At 37.5% G+C, this 24,211-nt stretch overlaps 4 protein-coding genes across 7 annotated transcripts; 3 read left to right on the forward strand and 1 right to left on the reverse strand.

Moving 5' to 3' along the window:
• Positions 1–2,333, forward strand: AANATL7 (Arylalkylamine N-acetyltransferase-like 7). The gene is made up of 2 exons (XM_017182485.3): positions 1–177; positions 1,421–2,333. Exon 2 carries the CDS (start codon positions 1,467–1,469, stop codon positions 2,142–2,144), a length of 678 nt encoding a protein of 225 aa, XP_017037974.1. The 5' UTR covers positions 1–177; positions 1,421–1,466; the 3' UTR covers positions 2,145–2,333.
• A 923-nt stretch (positions 2,334–3,256) lies between these two features.
• On the reverse strand, positions 3,257–5,263 carry LOC108085751 (protein GUCD1). 2 transcript variants are annotated; one of them, XM_017182488.3, is made up of 3 exons: positions 4,656–5,263; positions 3,882–3,967; positions 3,257–3,804 (listed from the first exon to the last, which is right to left on the reverse strand). In XM_017182488.3, exons 1-3 carry the CDS (start codon positions 5,132–5,134, stop codon positions 3,698–3,700), a joined length of 672 nt encoding a protein of 223 aa, XP_017037977.1. In that variant the 5' UTR covers positions 5,135–5,263; the 3' UTR covers positions 3,257–3,697. The 2 variants fall into 2 exon arrangements, with proteins under 2 accessions (XP_017037977.1, XP_017037976.1); XM_017182487.3 differs by having other exon boundaries at positions 3,882–4,021; positions 4,656–5,260.
• Positions 5,264–5,901: 638 nt separating this feature from the next.
• Positions 5,902–8,242, forward strand: wds (WD repeat-containing protein wds). The gene is made up of 3 exons (XM_017182529.3): positions 5,902–6,515; positions 6,604–7,229; positions 7,477–8,242. The coding sequence occupies exons 1-3, from the start codon at positions 6,248–6,250 to the stop codon at positions 7,663–7,665; spliced, it is 1,083 nt and encodes a 360-aa protein (XP_017038018.1). The 5' UTR covers positions 5,902–6,247; the 3' UTR covers positions 7,666–8,242.
• A 1,301-nt stretch (positions 8,243–9,543) lies between these two features.
• On the forward strand, positions 9,544–24,200 carry egh (beta-1,4-mannosyltransferase egh). 3 transcript variants are annotated; one of them, XM_070288216.1, is made up of 4 exons: positions 9,544–10,231; positions 10,369–10,570; positions 20,113–21,410; positions 22,669–24,200. In XM_070288216.1, exons 3-4 carry the CDS (start codon positions 20,610–20,612, stop codon positions 23,239–23,241), a joined length of 1,374 nt encoding a protein of 457 aa, XP_070144317.1. In that variant the 5' UTR covers positions 9,544–10,231; positions 10,369–10,570; positions 20,113–20,609; the 3' UTR covers positions 23,242–24,200. The 3 variants fall into 3 exon arrangements, with proteins under 3 accessions (XP_070144317.1, XP_017038005.1, XP_017038006.1); XM_017182516.3 differs by having other exon boundaries at positions 9,544–10,570; XM_017182517.3 differs by lacking the exons at positions 9,544–10,231; positions 10,369–10,570 and adding an exon at positions 14,616–14,811.
• The last annotated feature ends 11 nt before the right edge of the window (positions 24,201–24,211 follow it).

Here is a 24,211-nt window from a genome sequence, read left to right on the forward strand (position 1 = left end):
CAACTAGGTTATACACAATTTTTTTTTGTGTTCCTCCAGCTGTGGAGGAAAACAAATAACACACAGGACATAGTCCAAAGTCCTGGACGAAGTACACCTGGAGTTCACGCGATACCGTCCAGCCCGTTCATCCGAGCCACATCCGCGAGAGAAACTAACGCTTTACGACGACGACAGGTGATTGCAACCTTTGGCCTGGTTGGTGGGATCAAGTGTGAAGTGTGGGTGTGGTGTGTGTGTGTGTCATTAGGGGAAACCCCTCTGAAGTGCCAAAGTGCAAGTGGGAGAAGGAGAAAGTGCGTGAAAGTGGAGAAAGGGAAAGGGAAGGAGGGTGACGACTAATTGAATTTTAGAAAAAATGTCCTTCACATAAACACATACAGTTTTGTATGCTTAATAAAATAAATTAAACAGAATGAAGGAATAGTATTAAATTAAAATATATATTAAATGATATATATTCCCTTATAAAATATGTTTGCACCTAATAATATATATTTGTTTAAACATCTTAATTAAACTTTTATAAGGCCATAATTACGATGATTAATTTTATTATTTTATTTTATTTGCTTTTAAAATTTTAAATAAAAAATGCACATTAATTTATTTTACACAAAATCTATGTACGAATTAAATTGAAGTACATAAAATATTTTATTTGAAAAGTTAAGAACTTATTTTGATTACAAAATAAAAATAAATATTATAAATTAAGTAATTCCCTAATTATTGATGAAATTAAAGATAATCTACGTTAACTTCAGAAACCACTACGGTTCTTAAAATCGTTTTTTAAAGTGTCTAAAAGTATGAAACAAAATTTGTGAATTCAGTAAAATTTTGCAATTTTAAAATAATAAACAAATTCAATTTATATAATTAATTTTTACAATTAAAAAATGTTTAACCCTTACTTTTGACACCTTTTTAGGGGTTTTAATACCTCTGGTAATTTTTTTAGCTCCCCCGAATAATATTCTTGCATAAAAAAAGGAATAATCTTATTCCACAAGTAAAATTTTTATTTTAAATTTAAATTTATATTTTCAATATTTTAATTAATATTTTAATTTAATATTTTTAAATTCTATTTAAAATATTTAAATTTATATTATTACTTTTAGAAGGGATTAATATTTTCCCACAAATAAGATTTTAAAATTAATACTAAATTTATAATTTAAAAATTTAAATATATTTAATGCAAGAATATTAATTTAAATATTTAAAATAAAAATTTAAATTTAATTTTAAAATATTTGTGAGATATTTTACATTTTATACAATATTAATTTAAATATTTAAACATTTAAAATATAAATTTAAATTTAATATGATCTCACAAATAATATTTCAAAATTTAATTTTAATGTAAATTAATTAAAACCCTTAAAAAAATGCCCATTATCTCCCCCAGAACTTGGCCAGCACCATTATCTTGCCTTGGCAAACCCAGCGACACCATGGAGTACAAACTGATTGGACCGGAGCACCATGACCAGGTGCTGGAGCACCTGCGTCGCAACTTCTTTGCCGACGAACCGCTAAACAAGGCCGCTGGCGTGTGCCAGAATGGCAGCAGCAGCGCCGAGCTGGAGGAGCACTGTGTGGAGGCCATGCAGGATGGCATGAGCCTGATGGCAGTGGAGCCGCAGCAGCAGGTGGGCAGCTGTAAAATCGCCGGCGTGGTACTGAACGGCATCTACAGGGCCGACGATACGGCCAAGGCGATGGAAAAGCTGGACCGAAGCCAGGATCCAGGCTACCGGAAGATCTTTGCTCTGCTCCACTGTCACAACACCAAAAATGATTTGTTTAAGGAATTCGCCGTGGACTCCATCTTCGATGTGCGCATCCTTTCGGTGGACTCATCCTATCGCGGCCGTGGCATTGCCAATGAGCTGGTCAAGCAATCGGTGGCGCTGGCCAAAAAGAATGGTTTCTGTCTGCTAAAAGCCGACGCAACCGGCATCTTTTCCCAGAAGATATTTCGATCCCATGGCTTTGAGGTTTTTGCCGAGCAGCCGTACGACAAATACACAGATGACGAGGGCCACATAATCCTCCCCGTGGAGGCGCCGCACATTAAGCTGCAGCTGCTCATCAAGCACATCTACGAGCAGAAGCTGGCCCAGGATTAGGTGGGGGATAAGCAAACAGGGAGTGTTAAAAAAGGCTTAGTTTGGTTGGAATATTGTATTTTCTACACACACAAAATTATGCATAATCGTATTGGAATGTGTGGGTCGATTTTGAAACAAGTATTCAGCAGAGGCACAGCTACGGATAATACGTTAACTTTTTCTTAAATAAATAAGGGTAAATAAATAAAAGAATCCGAAACTAATAAAAATAAAATAAAAATTAATTAACTTTTAAAGTGCAAATTGATGAATTCATTAATTATTATTATTATTAATACCTTTACGGTTCTTGAAATCATTTTTGGAAAGCATCTAAAAGTATGCAACAACATTTTTGAATTCACTAAAATTTCGTCATTTTTTTCTCTAATCAAATAATAAAAAATAAAACTTAATTAATTTTTACAATGCATTATTTTTTACCCTTATTCTTGACACCTTTTTAGAGAAAACCTCTGGTAACAGAATGTTCCTTATTTTTTATAAACAAATACATACATTTCTTGAGTATTTATGTATTTTTTAAAATAACATTTAAGAGTAGGAGCTAGTAAATATAAAAACCAGTGAAAAACTAAAAATCAATGTTTAATGTTTAATGTTTATCTCTATTGATTTTAATATATTTTATATGTATTTATTAGCTCAAAAATTAATTCTTATACATTTTATTATAATAATCATTATTTTTAAAGCAATTCAATATAATTAATTTAATAATTATTATTATTTTAAGCAATAAAAAACCACTAAAAAAATAATGAATATTTATTTATTATTTTTTAGGGTCATTTTTTTGCTTAAAATAATAATAATTATTTTTTTAGCAATTAAATAGAACTCAAAATTTGGTAATAATTCGTTTTTTTTTTTTATTTTTTTGTTTAAAGAAAACATTGATTATTATTAATGGTCCTTGATAAAAATCCTTTTTTATGAAAGGAATGTAAAAGGAACATAATTTTTGTATTAGCTATATTGCAATGGCAGGGCAAATGTGTATACGAACTAATTTAAAATGTGTGTCTATTTATATGCTAGCTTCTCTCTATCTTTTGAATATAAAATACAACTTTCTTAACTAAAAAAAAAAAAATATAATGCAGATATTATCCGTAGACTTGACACGTTTTTTTTAGTAAAAATCTGTCTTCCTTTCTTAACTAAAACAAGACATATAAAACAAATATTATCCGTAGCCTGCAGCTGTTTTTTGTTGCAAAAAAACGACCCTGGCTTTACATATAAACATTGTTGTAATTGTTGTTTTTTATGGGGACCAACTGCTAACAAAATACCTAAATAAAGTACACTGTTGTGCCAAAGTTAACCAATTAGCAGCAGCCCAGCAAAGCAGCTTCCAGTTCCAATTCATAGATCCCAACCATTCCTACAACTCCTCGTCTTTCTTCGCTTCATCTAACGTAACTAATATCACATAGCTCAGATCCCATTCGCGACTTTCTCCTTTTGGCAACCTGGCAAAACTGCAGGTACTACATTGCTTGGAGCAGACTCCCGACTCCATCCTCCTTCACTGTCTCCTTCCTTTATTCGCTCGTGGTGGCCTTCTTCTCATAGATGAAGATGATGTCCTCGTCGGTGCCATAGGCTCGTCGGGCCGTGTCCATGGACTCGATTAGGCAGCGACAAATGTCTGTGTGGAAAAGTGCCAAAAATTAATATAAAAAAATCAATGAACTGGACATTTTGGTGACTCAATTTTGCACTTACGGCCATCGTGAACCTCGGGATTGTGGTAGAAGAGCTTCTCGGCGGCCATGTCATAGCCGCAGAGCACCACATAGTGTCCAGCGTACCTTTGGTGGTCCGGCATGCGTGTTTTTGGGGCGATGCATTGAACGTAAAAACAGCTTTTCATTTGGATAGGGATAAGTGGGGTGGGATTAGTAGGGGGTTTTAGTGGGGATTTTAGAGGAGATTTTAGAGGAGGTTTTAGAGGAGGTTTTAGAGGAGGTTTTAGTTGAGATTTTAGAGGAGTTTTAAAGGAGGTTTTAGTGAAGGTTTTAGAGGAGTTTTAGTTAAAGTTTTAGTGGAGTTTTTGGGGAAGTTTTAAAGGAGGTTTTAGTAGAGGTTTTAGTCGAGGTTTTAGAAGAGTTTTAATAGAGGTTTTAGTGGGGGTTTTAGAGGAGTTTTAAAGGAGGTTTTAGAGGAGTTTTAGTGGAGATTTTAGTAGAGGTTTAAGAGGAGTTTTAAAGGAGGTTTTAGAGGAGTTTTAATGGAGGTTGTAGTGGAGGTTTTAGACAAGATTTAAAGGAGATTTTAGAGGAGGTTTAAAGGAGGTATAAAGGAGGTTTAAAGGAGGTTTTAGTGAAGGTTTTAAACGAGGCTTAAAGGAGTGTTTAGTGGAGGTTTTAAAGAAGGTTTTAGTGGAGTTTTGGTGGAGGTTTCGGTGGAATTTTAGTAGTTTTATTCGGATTACATAGTGGGTTTATATACTGGGAATTTAATAGGAATTTATCGGTCTCTCAGCTATTTAAAACTCACCCAAATTTCTCCAAAACATTACGCTTGCACACCTCACAGGTGAGCACAGAGGCATTCGTTAGCAATATGACCGGACCATGACGCGCCAGATGACGCAGTATGACCTCCATGCCAACTGTGCGCTGCTCCACACGCAGGCCATGAGCCCGGGCGTCCTTGAACTTGCGCGTCACGCGCCGCTCGTCCTTGTCAATGATCTTGGAGTAGTAGGTGTGCTGGGCATAGTTGGGATCGATGCCCAGCGTCTGGGTGAAGTACTCGTGGCGCACCTGGTAGCGCAGCAGCAGGTAGCACAGGTCAATGGTCCAGGTGCTCGAGCCGAAGCCCTCCTCGCGGCAAACCGCCTCGAAGTTGTCCAGCAGCTCGGCCCGCTGCTGTGCCGACAGAATCATGATGATGCAGGAGAGGCCGCAGTCCCAGTTGTAGCGCTGCTGGTAGTGCGTCAGGTTGTAGTGCTTGCTGGGGGGCAATCCGTTCATCGTGGCTCCGTCCTTGGTCCTGTGCCAGCTGCTGCTGCTGCTGCTCGCGAAATTTAGGCTCGATTTGGGGGAATGTTTTGATTTGGGGGAATGTTTTGCCTTTGGGGTTGTTTTTTTCTGTGAGTAACCAGTGTGGCAGCAGCAGGCGGCTATAGAAATTCCTACTTCTAAGAAACGCTGGTCACACCTCTAGTAACGGTTTTTTGAAAAACCAGCAAGTTGCAAGATGCCGGCAGCCATCGGGGTCTTGAATTTCTCGGCTGCAGCCACCTTGGCCTGCTGCAACAGATCCTCAATTTTGACCTCACCGAAGACAATGTATGTAGGTGTCGGTGTGCGGATTCTTGTACACATCCGGGTTACGGATCACGCACATGATATTCTCCGATCTTTTAGCACGACTCGGTCCCAGACCTCTTTTAACACGGTAAAAACCTCGCTTAACACGAGATTTTGTAGGAACGTAACCCCCGTGTTAAGCGAGGGCCAGGTGTATTTTATTATTGTATAAAAAATATTTCTTTAAAATTTGTCTTATATATATTGATAAAACATGTATAATAAATTTAAAATAAATTTTCTATTTCCGATTATATAAAAAATAATTCTTAAAATTTTTAAATCTACAAAATCCTAATTAAAAAAAAACCAAGTTATTTCAAATGTTAAATTTCCCGCACAGGATGTAACAGCGATCTGGCAACGCTGTTTATATGGCGCATTCAACCGGATGACGGTGCACCGCCGTTGGGATTTTCACAATAGCCACCGAACGGTCACACCAACTTGCAATTTATTTTATTTTTCACGTGTGGCACACGAAACGCCAAGCTACCGCCTAAAATAAACAATAGACAGCAGCAGCAGCCCGGCGGCAACCAGACGGAGAAACTCCCGCGAGGACAGCCGAATCGTATAGCCAGGCGCAGCCCTTCCAGGCGAAAAATACGCGGCAATTCCAGGCGGTCAGTGGCCCAGCAGCGGCGTTCCCATAGCCGGAAGAAGAAGAAGCACGTGTGCGGCTCTGAAAAGTGTGCGGAAAAGTGAAAATCGAAAAGATTTTGCCAGAGAAAATAATAAAGAGAAGTGACGCATTAAAAGAAAGCTGAGGACATGGTGCCCATCGGAGCCGTGCACGGCGGCCATCCCGGCGTAGTGCATCCGCCGCAGCAACCGATGCCAACGGCGCCCAGCGGTCCCAATACGCTGCAAACGAGCTCTGGGGCAGCCGGGGCCAATACCTCCTCGAACAGCAGTGTTTCCAACAAGAGCTCGCTGTCGGTGAAGCCCAACTATACGTTGAAATTCACCCTGGCCGGGCACACCAAGGCGGTCTCCGCCGTCAAGTTCAGTCCCAACGGCGAGTGGCTGGCCAGCTCTTGTAAGTATCGTATCCATTTCTTCCTCCAAATAGCAAATAATACTTGGGATACTTGTGGTTAATATTCGACACTTTTTCCCTTTTGTAGCCGCCGATAAACTGATCAAAATCTGGGGCGCCTACGATGGCAAATTCGAGAAGACCATTTCGGGCCACAAGCTGGGCATAAGCGATGTGGCCTGGAGCTCTGACTCCCGGCTCCTGGTCAGCGGTAGCGATGACAAAACCCTAAAAGTCTGGGAACTGAGCACCGGCAAGAGCCTGAAGACCCTGAAGGGTCACAGCAACTATGTCTTCTGCTGCAACTTCAATCCGCAGTCCAATCTCATTGTATCCGGCAGCTTTGACGAAAGCGTTCGCATCTGGGATGTGCGCACGGGCAAGTGCCTAAAGACGCTGCCCGCTCACTCGGATCCCGTGTCGGCGGTTCACTTTAATCGCGACGGCTCACTGATCGTGAGCAGCAGCTATGACGGTCTGTGCCGCATCTGGGACACGGCCAGCGGTCAGTGTCTGAAGACACTTATTGACGATGACAATCCGCCAGTCAGCTTTGTCAAATTTTCACCCAACGGCAAGTACATTCTGGCCGCCACGCTGGACAATACGCTCAAGCTGTGGGACTACTCCAAGGGCAAGTGTCTGAAGACTTACACAGGGCACAAGAACGAGAAGTACTGCATATTTGCCAACTTTTCGGTGACAGGAGGCAAGGTGAGTGGAGAGATGTGTCTTTTAAGGGGCTTAAGGTTAATTCAATGCAAATTTTTATTAAAATTAAATGTCAAAATCCCGATTTTTTACTATAAAATTGGACACAATATTCTTAAGATATATGGTCAAAAAAAATAATAAATTAAAGGCCTTAATATAAGCTAGATTTTAATCATATTTATTACAATACATTTTTTAGAAAATTTTAATATATTTTACTATAATTCATGCGTTTCTCATTTTCCAGTGGATCGTTAGCGGCAGCGAGGACAACATGGTCTACATTTGGAATCTACAGAGCAAGGAGGTCGTCCAGAAGCTGCAGGGCCACACCGACACCGTGCTGTGCACTGCCTGCCATCCCACTGAAAACATAATCGCCTCTGCGGCGCTGGAGAATGACAAGACCATTAAGTTGTGGAAGTCGGACACATAGAGGGAGGAGATGGGTATCGCTGGTATCCAGCAGGAGAAGGTGGATGAGGAGGCATACATTTCTTGGATAACATTGTATCGATGTAGTTTCGCAAAAGTACAAAATCGCGATACTTTTCCGAAAATACGTCGATGTTTAATTGAAAAATCTTTAAGTTTTAATATCCCCTCTCTCTCTCTCTCTCTTTTTTTTTATTATTTGTATACATATTTAAGCACAGAACACAATTTCTACTCTTAAATCACAATTTAAAATCGCGCTCGCATGATAACAAAAGGGAATGCGTAAAAATGTGTATAAATATTTATTCGGACACCCAAAAAACAAGCAAAACAAATTTTGTAACCTTTTATGCCACACAAAACCTACAAAACTAATGATCTTTTCGGTGACGAGACAACCTAAATTTAAGTAACCCCCCCCCCCCACATACACACACACACACATGCGTGCAGAAAGAATATATATAAAATACGAGATGTAAATTAAAAAATAAAAGAAAAGACGTCCTCGCCAACGCCAAGAAGGGGATTCCCATGTCTCTTGAGCGTTTTCCCCGAGGCAAGTCACTTGTGTATTTGTAGCGTTTTTCAATTCCCTAAATTTATAATCGGAAAGGGACTTATTTCAACCCTTTACTTTCCATATGTAAGTTTACAAAGGTTCTTAAGTTATTAAATTTTTTTATTCTTAATGAATCAAATGTTACAGAGAGTATTCCTTATATTCTATTTAGTGTTTGAAAGGGCTAGTTTAGACACCTATATCATATAGCCATAGAAACAATCGGGAAATTTATAGAAAAAGAATTATAAGTTTTTCATATTTTTATTTTTATTAATTTAATTTTTTTTTCAACATTTATCTGCTTTGAGAAATTGTTATTTTGTATTATTATACAATTTCGTTGTTATATAGGAACTATAGGAACGATCGGTAAATGCAAAAAATAGCTTAAAAGAATAACTGTAATGTATGTACAAATTTGATAAAATTTATCTTTTCATTTGATCAAAATAAATCGATTCTAGATCCAATTGCTATCGGCAAGAGTATATAAACTTCGGTATAATATAGGCTTGTCGATATATCCTTCCAAGAACATCCTTTTGCACATGTATTTTTTGTTTTTAGAATATATATTTATCGTATAGTACTATAATTTGACTTCTGAGATCTTAGAACTTCATCTTGTTTTATATATTCGAAATTCACCTATTTTATTTTAAAATAAAATACATAAATAATTATATATATTAAAGGTAAACTTAATTTTTTGAACAAAATTCTTTTAGATTGTTTAAAAATCTCATTTAATAAAAATAATACTTTTGTAGCTCATTGGAAATGCATATATTGTGGTAGCCTGATTAGTTAAATGTATTAAAAATAAAATCTACTTTGTTCAGGCTTTTAAAATAATTTATTTTTTATTTAATGTAACAAATTTGAAGTGTGTTTAATTGTTTACTTTATTTTTAATTACCCAAATATTGGTATTATTTGCTTGAATTGTGGTGTTTTTTTCGCGGGATGCATTTCCCTACTTTTTTATCGAATACTCGATTTTTTTCATTTCCTAATTTGAAAACAACGATAGTATCGATTGTCCTTTGCTGCTTTGCCAGAACTAATCGAAAAGAAATCATTTTTAGAAAAATATCAAATTGATAAGATATTTCTAAATTATTTAATTATTTCAATCCTAACAACAATTCTCAATTTTGGGGTAGAATTCCCATGTAGAATGTAAGATGGCATAAAACGTTTACAGAATTGAGATTAGTGTGACCAGCGATGAAATACCAAAATATACTTTTAAAATTTCGATATTCGATATATCAGGTTACAAAAATTGATAAAAATATTTATTATTTTTCACATCCCTAAGACAAACAGAAATGACTTGGATGCGCTGATGGGCTGAAAATGAATTGTGCGCGCCATCCCACAAGAACGCCCAGTCCGACAAGTGATAAATAAATTTGCAACAAATTTCGCTCCGTTTCGCACGCACCCCGACACACACACACACTCCTCCCTCCCCATCGGATCGGGACACATACACGCGCATAGTGAAAAAAAAAGAATTGCAAATAAAAGAAAAAAGGAAAAACGCGTCTACAAGGAAGTTCCCGTGCCCCGTGCTCCGTGTTGTAGGAAAATCGATCGATTTTCCTCCTTGGCCTGCAAAATTTATAGTCTGCAGTTTACTGTGTTTCGGGATCTCTTTTATTTGAGTTTTTTTTTGTTTTCGCGGTGCAAAGTACGCACGCAGAGGAGTGAGCGAGAGCGGTGAACCGGTGAAGAGAGGTGAAGAAACGCGGAGCAGCGGCAATTAGCAAGGCTTTGCGCTTATAAATACCTATATATATATATAAATATATATTCCATATTAAAATCGCGAATATTAATGAAACAAAAACAAAGCGGCAGCATTGACAAAAATTTCTAATACAAAAATAAACCAAACAAATCGGCGCCGCTGGCAACAGAGCGACAGAGAGAGAGTGAGCAGAAGGAAGGGCGAGCGAGCGAGAGAGAGAGTGGGAGAGGCGCCAAAAAGGTAACGGAAAACAAGACAAGAAGAAGCTGCTTGAACACCAACAATTGCTGAGAGCGAGAGCGAGAGAGCAGAGCGTCTTGGGCGCGCGTCATCGATATTGTATCTTCAATTGTTTACACGACTGGCTCTGTTTGTAGTGTGTATCGTTTTTGCGGCACACCCAAGGCGGAAAACACCCGCAGCCACGCCTCCCCGCCTCCCTAGAAAACCCAACAGCAGCAGCAACAACAACCTGCAACGAAAGAGAGCCCAGAAAAAGGCACAGACCGAAAAAAAGCCGAAAACAAATTCGGACAGTTCTTCATCTTCCCACTCCCGGCCTGGCATGGAAATAGTATGGTAAGTGGATTGGATTTTGGATTCCCATTCCCTATTGGAACATATCAAAGAAATCAAGTTAGCCACCCGCTAAACGCGACGCCCCCTCAGGCCATCCCTCTCTTGCCCTTGGGGCCAGCCTATTAGCACATTTCGGTTATTTGTTGTTTTTGTTCGCACGAAGGTTGCACATGCCCGCGAGAGCGAGTGTGTGTGTGTGAGAGAGTACAGCAAGGGTCAAAATTATACAACTGAAAGACAACTAATTGTAGTTATTAAAATTAATTACTATTTTTAAACTCACAGGAAAAGCTTTTTATTATTCGAGTTATTTTCTAACAATTGGAAAATTAATATTTATTTATTTGTTTAAAGAACCATTTCTCAGTTTGGAAACTAGCATAACTTAATTTTAAACTTGAAAAAAAAAAAAAACAATTTGATTTTATCAGTGACCGCAATTGCTTTTGGCTCGCGTGTTTTTTAATTCATTTCTTTTTTTTTTGATGTTTCCCGTGTGGCATTGTGACCTGTTAACTTGGAAAATTACTCGGGGATCTCGTGACTTTCCTCTGCATTTAATATTCATAGCGAACGAGGGAAGTCCTTGAGCAAGGGTTTCCCCACAATTTGGCCCCCTTTTGACCCGCCTCCCTCCGTTACTTGCAGGAGCGGGGTGTGTTTGTTTAAACCGTTATTCCAGCATTCCCTCGTACAGTCACCACACATACACCGCCGCACCCCATTACAGGATGTTTACGTGTGTGAGTTCATTTCACTCTCTTTTTTCACCCATTTTCCAAGTTGGATGGATTCATTCTGGAAGAGAAATGGACGTAAACACAGAAGAACTGTTTCCTTTTTGGGGCGGAAGTGATATAAATGTTTGGAACACGATCTGAACACTTTCCAACCCTAATATTTACATTTTTTTAAAGCATGTTTTTGTTTACGTTTCGGTCTGGAGAAAGATAAACCATACATTATTTGAAGTGAAAGGAAATTCCATTTACTGACTTTGATTATAAATTTAACAAGAAATTATTTTTTACTTCTCGTGCAAATTTTTTTTCCGTTTTGTCAATGAATGCGTAAAGCTTTATTCTTTAATATGTATATATATATATTTATAGGAAGGAATGCCCATTATAAATTTAACCAGAAATTATTGTTTACTTCTCGTAAAGATTTTTTTTCCATTTCGTCAATGAATGCGTAAAGCTTTATTCATTTAATTCATTTTATTTATCTGAAGAAATTCCCATTCTTAAAGCTAATTTTTGATTAGTCGGAAAAATATTTCGGAATAATCTGAAGTAACGACCATTTAAAATAACATTTATTTAGCATTCTTCTCATACGAATAAAAACCATTGATGCCGTTGCACTTTGTGAAAAGCTGATTCAGATAAGAATGAATGTGACTTGAGATCGTCAACAAAATAAAAACGCTTAACTCGACTTTATCTCGGGTAAAAAAATAATAATAAAAACAAAGAGTTTAAGGAAAAAGTATCAGTGTCTTTAGCTAAAGGTTCTTTGTTCACAGATAATCCCTACTTTAGTCTAGATCTGTGCAGCTTGCGTTGATCTGGCTACCAGGTATCTTTTAGTCTACTCTGACTTTCCTACTTGTGTTCTATTGATTTTATCCAAAAGGGGCAGTGCATTTACAGGGCGACTTTTGCTTAAATTTAGGTAATTAACGATTGCTGATTGTGTGCTTTGCCGGGCGCTTATCAATGCCCAGACACCGACACAGACACAAATACATATGCAATGCACAAGCACATGCCGGTGTTTGCTCAACCCACTGCGATAAGCGTTTTTCTCTCCCGCTCTATCTAGCTGACTTCGTCTCCGACACGGAAACTAGCGCCAACCTCCCACTACTCGCTAGCTCACCTGAGGCGCGTGACACAGACACACGCAGACAGCCACACAGACATGGCTGGGAAACGGACAAAAGACAGGAACAATAATAATGAGGCTAACGAACAGCCAAAAACTATCACCTAGTATTCCAGTGGTGCCTGCTCTGGCTGACCTATGATGTCATTGCGGGAAAACGGACACTATTATCCTGCCCACAGAAGTTCGCCCAGAGTTCTAAAACTTGTCCTTAATATTCAGCACACGTAGCCATCGAGTTTTGTACAAATAGTTTTAGCTTAGATATCCCGAAACTTTACGAGCTCCTATAATAGGCAAACAAAAATATTTGCTAACTTTTATTTTATTTTGAGGCTTTTTCTAAATCCTTAGCTTTATCTTAAATATAGTTTCATTCTTTTTGGAATCATAAGGGATTACCAAAAATACCAAATTTAAGATCAGAAAGATATAAAAAATATTAATATAAAATATATATTAAAATGAATAACCCTTTGTCTTAGTTTTCTTTACAAAGGAAACCCAATTAGTTTTAGGATTATATATAGAAATTTATAAATTTCCCTGCTAGTGTCATACCGCTTTTGAATAATATCACCCTTTTCCTAAGTATTAATTGCCGTAGTCATGGAAAACCAATTAGTTTTCAATGGTTATCCTTCCTTTTGCTAACTTTGCAACCTACGCTTATTCATTAATTGCTCATAACCCAGATATCTGACTGTATTTATAAAAATTAACAAAGCTATCGTACTCTACTGTCAAAATGCCACTGAAAGACAAACACCCGGACTGGACTATTCGCCACTATCTATATCTATCATTTTGGAATGCTCGACTCCATATCCTTATCTATTTGACCCATGACGACATATTGGGAGAACCAGTGTACTTGGAGCTCTCGGGTACACTCCGCTATCCTACGATGCTAATTAAACACGCTACAAATTAGTCACTACCTTTGTGACAGACACGGCACTATTGTGAGTGTAAGGCGAGACCCGCAATGTACTCACTATCTGCACTCGGCGTGTGATTCAAGTGATTCAAGAAGTGGCCGGCTCTGATTAAGACGTAATCGGGGCGACACACTGCCAGGCAGAAGTTGTGGCTTTTCAAAATAGTTATAGTTAAAAGCTAGTTAGGCACAAAAAACAATGTGAAAATTTCCTTAAATAATAGGATTTGGAATTTAAATTTCCTTTAAAATATAAAGGGAGAGTTTAGCTAAGAAATAACCCCATAAACAATGCCGAAAATTTGTCAATTTGTATGCTTATCATAATTACTTTAGAGACCCGCACACCTTAAAGTTAAAAATCTTATTATAACCCTGCCAGGGTATTATAATTTTAGTCAGAAGCCTTTTCTGGTTGAAAAAAGAATTTACTTATTTTTAAAAAAAATTATAATAATATATATAATATAATTTAAAATTCTCAAAAATTAAAAAAATATATATAGATTTCATCAAATATTTAAATTCAGTATGCAAATTTATTAGCCTCTTAAAAAATAACATAGAAAAGCTTTCCGAATTGAAATTAACCCTTTTTTGGGAAAGTTGTGATAGATTTAAATTTGGTCCACTGAAAAAGTTACAAACGGGAAGGGTATACAAACTTCGGCTTGTTGAAGTTAGCTTCTTTCCTAGTTTTTTTTTTTAGAAAAAAAAAAAAGAAATTGTTGTAAAATCCAAAAATTACCAACCGATATTTTAATGATTTACCTTTTTTGAGCAGTGTGAAAAAGGCTTTAGCTTTCCGGGTGATAAGACTCCTTTTGGTAATACGTAATAGAGATTGCCGGATGGCCATTCTCGAGTACCAAAAAAATGGCACACTAACCATTGGGACTGTTTCTTCTCCCGCTTTCAAGTTGTGTGTGTGTGTTGTGGGCTCTGCCCTCCTCTGATTGCGTTCTCCGCTTGATAACGTATTTAATTTATTATTATGACGGGCACACACAGGCGCAACTCCGTGCCAATGGTGGGTACGGTACTCGCACCGGATACCGGCTGACTGGCTAGTGGGTACCGAGCACCGAGCACCGAGCACCGACTACCGAGTACTGCGAGTACTGGGCAGGTGTACCTGTCCGATTTGTACGGCGGGAGCTTAGTGTACCGGCGACCGTCTTCGGAGCTCGAAGCACGAGAGGAAAACCAGAGCAGAAAACGCAAACAAAAATCTAAACGAATATCGGGAGTAATTGAAGTCGTGTCGGAAACGTGCACCGAATCCCAGCGAGATTTACAACGATAAATGCGATAAATTCGAAATCAATATATATATTAAATATATACGAAATAGTAAATAAAAACGAAAATCAAAAGAGCTGGACGACGGACGCGCTACTATTATGGACTGGTGAGCAACGGGGGGAAGATATGGGGAAGCTAACCCTAAACAGTGCCCTGTAATTCATGACACCTGGAACGAGCCCCGTGAACTGGGGATTTCCCATTCATAGAGACCCCCACGGCCGGCTACGGACTTTGACATTGACAGTGTGTGAGTGCACTGGCAAAAAAAAAAAGAAGAAAACCTAAAAATAAAGTGATATGAATATGGAAATACAAAGCTCTACGTGATGATTCACATAGGGTTTTCAGAGCGTAAAAACCATGTTCTTATGGGATATACACCCTATCAATCAACAAAGGGGTTTCTCTGACAAAACGATATTATTATTGTGACAACTCCGATAAATTTTCGGTTTTTTTGGTAATTAAACAAATTTTAAAGTCTTAAAATATTATAAAAAAAATTAATCTTAAAAGAGATTTAAAGGAAACAATATCTTATCAAAATATTGAAGTTGTAAGGTTTTTTTTTTTTGTTTTGTGCTGAATCTTGTGATTGAATCTCAAAAGTTCATGTCTGATAATATTGGGTTCAAAGTTTGGTTTTGTGGTTAATTACAAATAAATCCAATACCTTAAATATTATTTAAAAATTTATATTCAAGGAGTTTTAAAAGGAAACAATATTTAACCATAATATTTAAGTTCTTGTGACTTTTTTTTTTCGGTGTTTTGTGCTGAATCTCATGTTGGAATCTCAATAGTTCATATCCATTGACGTTTTTTTTTTTCTGTGTAACTTTAATTGACGTCTAGGCCAACCTGGAGACGTGCTAATTAATGGGCAAACCCCTCTCTAGTTAATGGGGGGGATTAAAGTGAGAACAGGCCTATATGGCATAAGAACGGGTACTATTAACTTGGAACTAATGGAAAACGCTTTCCAAGCGTTCATTCCAGTGCCCAAGTCCGTTGATATGTGACTCAGGGCAGGTGCTCACTTGCCACTATCCGCTAGCTGCTAACTATTACCTAGCTGCGATTAGATTTACCTGCACTTGGAGCTTCACATTGCGTTGCCCCTCGTATTATATATTGTCCCCGGGAACAATGTGCCGCCGCGGCAATTAACCAACCAGTAACCAGTATCAGCAATGGCATCGTGCACACCACAGTAGTTATCGCGTGAAAAAAACAACACCCTAAAAAACAACAAAAAGGAAAATCGCTTTGGTGACCTTTAAAAGTGAGAAATGCATTTTGGAAAAGAGCAAATGCCTCTCAATAATCACTTTACGACACCGTTGATAAATTATTTACGGATTTAATTGTTTAATTTAAACTCAAGCGGAGAGAGAGAAAATTTAAAAAAAAAAATCTAGAAAATATTTAAAATTTAAACCTAAAGAAATTAAAAAAATACCAGGAAATATTTGATTGCCTAATTTTAAAAGTAGTTTTTATGTGATATGAAAACGTTTTCCTCTAAAGTGTTGAATAAATATTAGGAAATATATTTTAGCAAATGTTTAAACTAACTAAAACTTGAAATACCAAAGAGGTTCAACTTTTAAAATACCCAAACTATATTGCAAATTATTTAATAAACCTAAAAAAATATATATTAAAAAAAGAAAACTAACATAGATTCAAGGTTCTTACCCTATTGAATTACTTAAAGTGAAAAACATTCAATAAAATATATAAATACTACCTCCAGGTGAATGACTATTTAAAGTATTAAGTTACTTCTGTGCACTATTTACACTTTCGATTTTAGTTTTCCTTTTTTTTTTTTTTTTTTTTTTTTTTGCATTTGTTTATTTGTCCCCTAACCCATATTATTCACTGTATTCGATTTTGTGCACTGCCCTGCAATCGCTGGAGCGTTGCATTCATTTTCATTTTCTCGCAGTTAGTTGCGAAAAATAAAAAAAGAAAACAAAACAAACAAAGCACTAGACAATTGTGGAAATTATTGCACCGAAGGCAGTCCGTCCGATTTGCTGTTTATATAAGAGCGGACCGGTTATCGCCGGCGATCCAAGTTCATTACGCCCCCAACGCCGACGGTTTCGGATTCAGATTCGAATTCCAATTTCAATTCCAATTCAGAGGCTAAGGAGCGGGCTATCATCAGAGGCTGACTGACGCTGGCTTCAACGCGTCTCCGACTCATCGAGTAACGCCCCGGGAATTGTCGTTGAACCTCTGTGATTCATTCGCTGTTGCAATCTCGCTGGCGGATCGCTCGAATGATAAGACTAAGACTAAGGGGAAGTCATTGGCATCGGCTGTTGTTCAGTTGGGGTTGCTCTCGATTGGCGAATCGGGCTCCAAGATCGTATCGTATCGGATCGGTTTTTGGTTTCCAAGTTGCCGTGGGATAATTGAGTGAGTGAGTGTGCCTCTGACGTAGGGTTTGGGTGGCGGTGGTGCGTATCTAGGATTCCGCATTTGCCGAAGGCCGTCGCTTATCACACGACAGATTGCAAATAAAAAACGTACTCGTACGAAACTCTGCTAGCCGTGTGGTTTACTCTCCAAGTGAAGAGGTTCTTATCGGGGCCAATAAAAGCGGGCCAAGTACGGTGGAAGGTGGCTAAGGAGGCAGAGAAATATTTTACCCTCTTAAAAACAGAAAAATATTTGATTTTTTACTTTTAAAAGCTGTTTTTAAGTGATGTGAAATCGTTTTTCTTGAAAACCATATCCTTAGGTGAATTTTAATCTTATTTCTGGATATATATTTATTCTTCTTCAACTGTAGAATCTTTTTTTAAACCGAAAAAATTATACCCTGAAGTTGGTTTATTTCGACAACTGTAAACAAGACGATTACAACTTAGGTCTTGAGTTTGATAAGCTTGGTACAACACAAGTACGATTGTTTATTGCAAAAAAACAGACAGAGGTGGCATTCAATGTGGCCACTTAAAAGAGCTTGTTCCACTTTATGTAGTTTATATATACATATATATTTATATTTATTATATATAGACACAACACTTGAGTTTACTAAGCTTGGCATTATTGCTAGGACCCCCGTATTTGTGTTATCAGCAATGTGTTGCAACTTTCCAAGCTGTGCTCCTGGTTTCTTGGATTCCTTCCTGCTGGTTGCCTAGGTTCCCTCCCATTTATTGAACCCCGGATAAATCGATAAGAGGGCGGTGCTAATGGGGCGTGTAATCTTTATGTCTACCCGCCGTCACTGAAAAAAAACGCCCCAAAAGCCCGCATTCATTATTTTACCACCAATTCCCAATACTCCCCATACTCAATACCCATTTCTGCTGCGCCTATCTGAATGAGTACTGGAACACTCCCGTGGGAATGAATGGAAAATTTTGTGCTGACTTTCTTTGGGTCTGCCGCCTGGTCAGCGCTCAATCTTTGCGGGTCTCAAGTCTCAAGTCCAATCTCGTTTAGTGATTCATGCGACGTAAATGAAATATATTATTATTATTTTGTATTTTCATTGTTATTTTGATTTCGAGTCTGTCCGTTTATTTCCAGCATTCCAGATGTAGTAGCTTTTTATCAGTTTCCTTTCAAGGATTCTTTCCAGTATTCAGTAGTGAACTTGAATTTATCACTTTTCTTCCAGTATTCAGTCAGAGAACCAGCATTTATCACTTTCCTTTCAAGGATTCCTTCCAGTATTCAGTAGTGAACTTGAATTTATCATGTTCCTTCCAGTATTCAGTCAGAGAACCAGCATTTATCACTTTCCTTCCAGTATTCATTAGTGAACCATCTTTTGCCACTTTCCTTTCCCGAATTCCTTTTTAGTATTCATTCCATCACCATATTTTTGTCACTTTCTGTGGACTGTATTGTATTACCCACCTTCTATACAGCGTATTATATATTAATTGACTTGTTTATACGAGATTGAGTTCTATTTTTGCCTGACGAAACACAGCTTGATGCTGTTTTATTAGATTTTTTCATGGAATTTTGTTGGTGTTCTACGATTGCTACAGCATATTTTTTAAGTTGATAAGCTTGTGGCAATTAAATAATAAATACGCGTCTAGAGCGTTGAAATGTTTTTATTTCTACCTACAAAAAAGAAAGAAGAAAGAAGGCAAGTCAATCATGGTCAATATTGCGGAATGGATAATGCATACGTCTTTGGGGATATATATATTGATTAATGATTGATGATTAATGGCGCTGATAGCCTCAGTCAGCCGGTCGAGAGTGGCGCTCTTATCACTAATTAAATTTCGTGCTCTCTCGCTCTGTGAAATGCACTCGAAACTGTCATTCAGAAACATTGCCTGATATTATCTAAACATTTCCTGGTATCCCCAAGTAGATTGCTCATTTCGCCCGCGTTGCTCATATTTCTTTTTTTAAATACTTTTAATCGTATCGCGCTTAGTCATTATGAAAGGCCCCAAGGCCCGAAGCACCACAGAATGGAAACATTTTGCCAATACGCTTTAATATCGTTTAGATATTGATGCCTCTAGTGTATAAATAAATGTGTAATATAGGTATTCAATATAATCTGAACATCAAATATTTGAATTTGGGACTCAGCAAGTTCCTCGTCGAACTAAAATTTAAATATTAAAAAAAAAAAAGAAGAACATCTGAAACTGAGGCAATCACTTCGTTGGCCTTTGAACTATACCAATTGCTTCACAATTATATGGGGGCCATATGTCAGTATAATTGTTGTTGCCCGGCAAGAATCTGTTTTGGAAAATATATATTCATATGGGAGCACTATGCAACAACTGACTGATCAATAGGTATAGCTAGGGGCTATGGGCTGGCGGGCACGCGATGCTGATATGATGATAATTAACATTTTGAACGCCGCATTACATATGGGTCCACCTCTCTGTGATCGCTTACCCGGCTGTCCAAGTTCTAATTTAATCATCCAACGGAACGAAACGAACACAACAAAAATATGGTTCGAAAGGTTAGAAAAATTAACTCGGCACAAATTAAATTTTAATGCCAAATTAATCGTCGTAGGTTAGGAATTTTAAATTATTATTACCATATAAAGATGATATTACTACATAAAATATTTATTTGTTGCATTTTCTGCATTTAAAAATCAAAACAAACTACAGTCGAATCGATTTAGACATGTCCTTGTTTTTTTTTTTTTTTTTTATTATTATACCCTTGCAGGGTATTAAATCATATATATTCTTGATCAGCATCAACAGGCGTATCTTTTTTTTTTAAGTAACAACTCCAGCCAGGTCCTTTCGTAGGCCAAGAAAGGGTCTTGGCTTTAAACATTTCGTGTTGAAACTTGTGAAATTGAATTTATTTAAATCTTATTTACTTATATTAATTAATTTATTTTATTTATTTTTTTTTTTTGCAGAAATGTCTAACCACGAACCAGAGCTGAGAGTCTCAAATGCAAGCAAGCCAACGCCAGCGGGAGTATCCAAGTCCACCAATAGCTGAAGAGAAAGTTGCTGCGGAATCGCCCCAGGAGCTGATAGAGGATCCCGTGCACTTATCAAGCCGGTGACTGGGTTAACTTCCGGTCCGTTTCGTTCCGTTTTCTTTTCTTTATGTTTTTTTTTTTTGTAAGCACAAACCAAACCAAACCAAAACAAAGCAAAAAGAATAAGAAAAAACATAACGAAAGCCGAAGCCGAAGCCAGTAGAAGATAGCGCCGAGCAAACAGACTCTCATCCAGTCATCATTCAATCATCCAGTCATCCGGAACGAACGAACAAACGGATCTGTCGCAGCACAAGTCTACTTAAGGAAGGAATCGCTTGGACTATAGCCATTTAATAATAATAATATATATAATACTTTAAACACACATCACACACCATAAACACACACACACACCCGCAATCAGGATGAACTCCACCACAAAGCACCTGCTGCACTGCACACTGCTCATCACTGTGATAGTTACCTTCGAAGTATTCTCCGGCGGTATTAAGATCGACGAGAACTCGTTCACGATCGTCGATCCATGGACTGAGTACGGCCAGGTGGCCACCGTTCTGCTGTACTTACTGCGCTTTCTCACCCTCCTCACCCTGCCCCAGGTGTTGTTTAACTTCTGCGGCCTTGTCTTCTACAATGCCTTTCCCGAGAAGGTCGTCCTCAAGGGCAGCCCCCTATTGGCGCCCTTCATCTGCATCCGTGTTGTCACGCGCGGTGATTTCCCCGATTTGGTAAAGACAAATGTATTGCGAAATATGAACACCTGCCTGGACACGGGATTGGAGAATTTTTTAATTGAGGTGGTCACCGATAAGGCGGTTAATCTATCGCAGCATCGTCGCATCCGTGAGATTGTTGTGCCCAAGGAGTATAAGACACGCACAGGAGCGTTATTTAAATCGAGAGCCCTGCAATACTGTCTCGAGGACACGGTGAATGTGCTGAACGACAGCGATTGGATTGTCCATTTGGATGAGGAGACGCTGCTCACCGAGAATTCGGTGCGTGGCATTATCAATTTCGTCCTGGATGGCAAGCATCCGTTTGGCCAGGGCCTGATCACGTACGCCAATGAGAATGTGGTCAATTGGCTGACCACTTTGGCGGACAGCTTTCGGGTGTCGGACGACATGGGCAAGCTACGGCTCCAGTTCAAGCTCTTCCACAAGCCCCTATTCAGCTGGAAGGGCAGCTATGTGGTCACCCAGGTGGGTATTTCCCTAATGAGCAGGCACCTCTTCTATCACCTTTGTTATGACAGTCGCTAAGCCGCTGAAGAGAAACGAGCTGCGGAGCTCATAAACTAGAATATGTATATTTCTTGGTAAAAGCAATGCTTAACTTTGAGGCTTTAAGCAGAGACTAGTTAATTTTTATTTGCCCTGAAATGTTAAGGTTCTGCTTGTGGTTAATAACTGATAGCCAGCATAGTTATTGTTTTTTAAATAGTATTTTTCAGGGATCGCTAGAATTTTAATTTTTGAAAAAAAATTTAAAATATATATATATATAAAAATTTCAATTTTTATAATAAAAATACATTTTTTATATAACAAGAATAATAGCTCTTATTCTATATATATATTTTTTTTATAAAAACTGATATTAATTAAATAAAATGTATAATTTTTACAAATTAAGAAGAAAAACAATTTGTTTATTAAAAGTAAATAATACAAGTTCATAAAAATTTTGTTTATCTAATACATAAATTACAAATAAGAGTTATTACTTAAATTTTATAATCAAATGAAATATTAATAATTACATTAAATTTTTTTAAATTAAAAATTTAATAGTGAGTGGTAAAAACCAATTAATAAATACAGATTTTTATAATTTGTTTTGTTTCTGAAAAATCTATTAAAAAATATGGTATTATTGTTATTAATTTTTATTTTATTTGAAACTCTTATTTGCGTTCCTTGGTATTTTCATAATAATTGTTTGATTGCCAGAGAAATTCAGTACATTAATCATTTTCCATTGATCAAAAAGGTTTTTTTTACAATATATTTAAATATTGTTAATTTGGTTTAACCCTAGACGGTCATGCTTATTTTTCCTACGTTAAGGTTATGCTTCGTCAAATCGACGACGCCAATTTTAAAATAAGTATAAATGATAAAAAACAAACAAATATTGTAACAAAAATTTTTACAGCGTTTAATTCATCATTTTAACTGTTCAAAATAAGAAATAATAATTCATTCTCATATTAAGAATATACTTAAAAACTAAAAATAAAAAACAGCCTTTTTTTCATTTTTCGATCTTTTGTGATTTTGCGTCGTCGAATCGACGAAGCATGACCGTCTAGGGTTAAAGAAAACTCCACAATATTTTTTATAATATAAAAATATAAAAAAAAAAACCTTAAAATAGAACTAGTTTTCATTTAACCCCTCATCTTTTTGTAATGAGTTTTAAAAATCCTTACTAATTATCACAAATACTCTCTTCCAGGTCGGTGCCGAGCGTTCGGTGTCCTTTGACAACGGTATCGATGGCTCCGTGGCCGAGGATTGCTTCTTTGCGATGCGTGCCTTTAGCCAGGGCTATACGTTCAATTTCATCGAGGGCGAGATGTACGAGAAGTCACCGTTCACGCTGCTGGACTTTCTGCAGCAACGCAAACGCTGGCTCCAGGGCATCCTGCTGGTGGTCCACTCCAAGATGATACCGCTCAAGCACAAGCTGCTGCTGGGTATCAGTGTCTACTCGTGGGTAACCATGCCCCTGTCAACGTCAAACATCATATTTGCTGCTCTGTATCCCATACCGTGTCCCAATCTCGTGGATTTTGTCTGCGCGTTCATTGCGGCCATCAATATCTACATGTATGTGTTTGGCGTCATCAAATCCTTCTCGCTGTATCGCTTTGGATTGTTCCGGTTCCTGGCCTGCGTGCTGGGTGCCGTGTGCACAATACCCGTGAATGTGGTCATTGAGAATGTGGCCGTCATTTGGGGATTGGTCGGCAAGAAGCACAAGTTCTATGTGGTGCAGAAGGATGTGCGCGTACTGGAGACTGTCTAAGGTTAACCAGGAGATGGATAGAGAGACGAGTCATCATCATATCGCCGACTGCCGACTGCCGCCGCCGCCGCCTCAGCAAACCAAATGAAACAAAAAGCAAAAACAAAAAAGGAATCGCACAATTTTGGCCAGGTTCTTCAGTGTGTTGCCCTGCACGTCACTCGCGTCTGATTGATTTATTTTATTTGTACATTTCCTAAGCATAAGGTTCACCCCCCACACCGCCACCCCCGCACACACCACACTCTCTCTGCACACACCACTAGCACATTTAATTGTTGTTTCGTTCTAAATCCGCTCATCATTCATAATATTGCCAAAAACAAAAAATAAGAAAAAAAGAAAAAATAATTAAATATAAAATGAAAAAGGAAAAATCAAAGAAAATAAGAGATGAGGGCCTGAAATGGCCAAAAGAACAAATGTTATAGACAAATGTGTTGAGACGAGATCGATTCTATGTATGAAAATGCACGCACTACTCACGCACACAAAAGAGAAAAACAACACACACACACATACACCAGCCACAACAAATACGAAAACATCCAACATTTAGAAACAAAAACCAGAAAAGAAAAGAACTCTCCATTAAGTGTAACTTTCATTATAAATATTATTTTTTTGTATAGTCTGTAGTGAAGAATGCGCTATATTTATATATAAATATGAATATTGTATGTATATTGTGTAGATTTATTATTACTATTACTATTATTATTATTTAAAACTCGTGTACATTAATGTATTGTAAATTTATAATCTGTTGAAAATATTCATTATTCACACCAAAAGCAAGGAAACGATAAAAAAAAGCAAAACGAGAAAAGAAATGCAATGTACTTACCTGTGCAAATTATCGATTTGTACTTCCCAGATTATTGCAAGTCACCAATTGCACTCCCTGAGTGTGCGTGATTAAACGTGATTAGTGGAAGAGGAGGTCCTCGACTATCGAATTTCTCTGTTC

Source organism: Drosophila kikkawai, chromosome X (genome assembly GCF_030179895.1).
Source record: "Drosophila kikkawai strain 14028-0561.14 chromosome X, DkikHiC1v2, whole genome shotgun sequence".
Classification (NCBI taxonomy): domain Eukaryota; kingdom Metazoa; phylum Arthropoda; class Insecta; order Diptera; family Drosophilidae; genus Drosophila; species Drosophila kikkawai.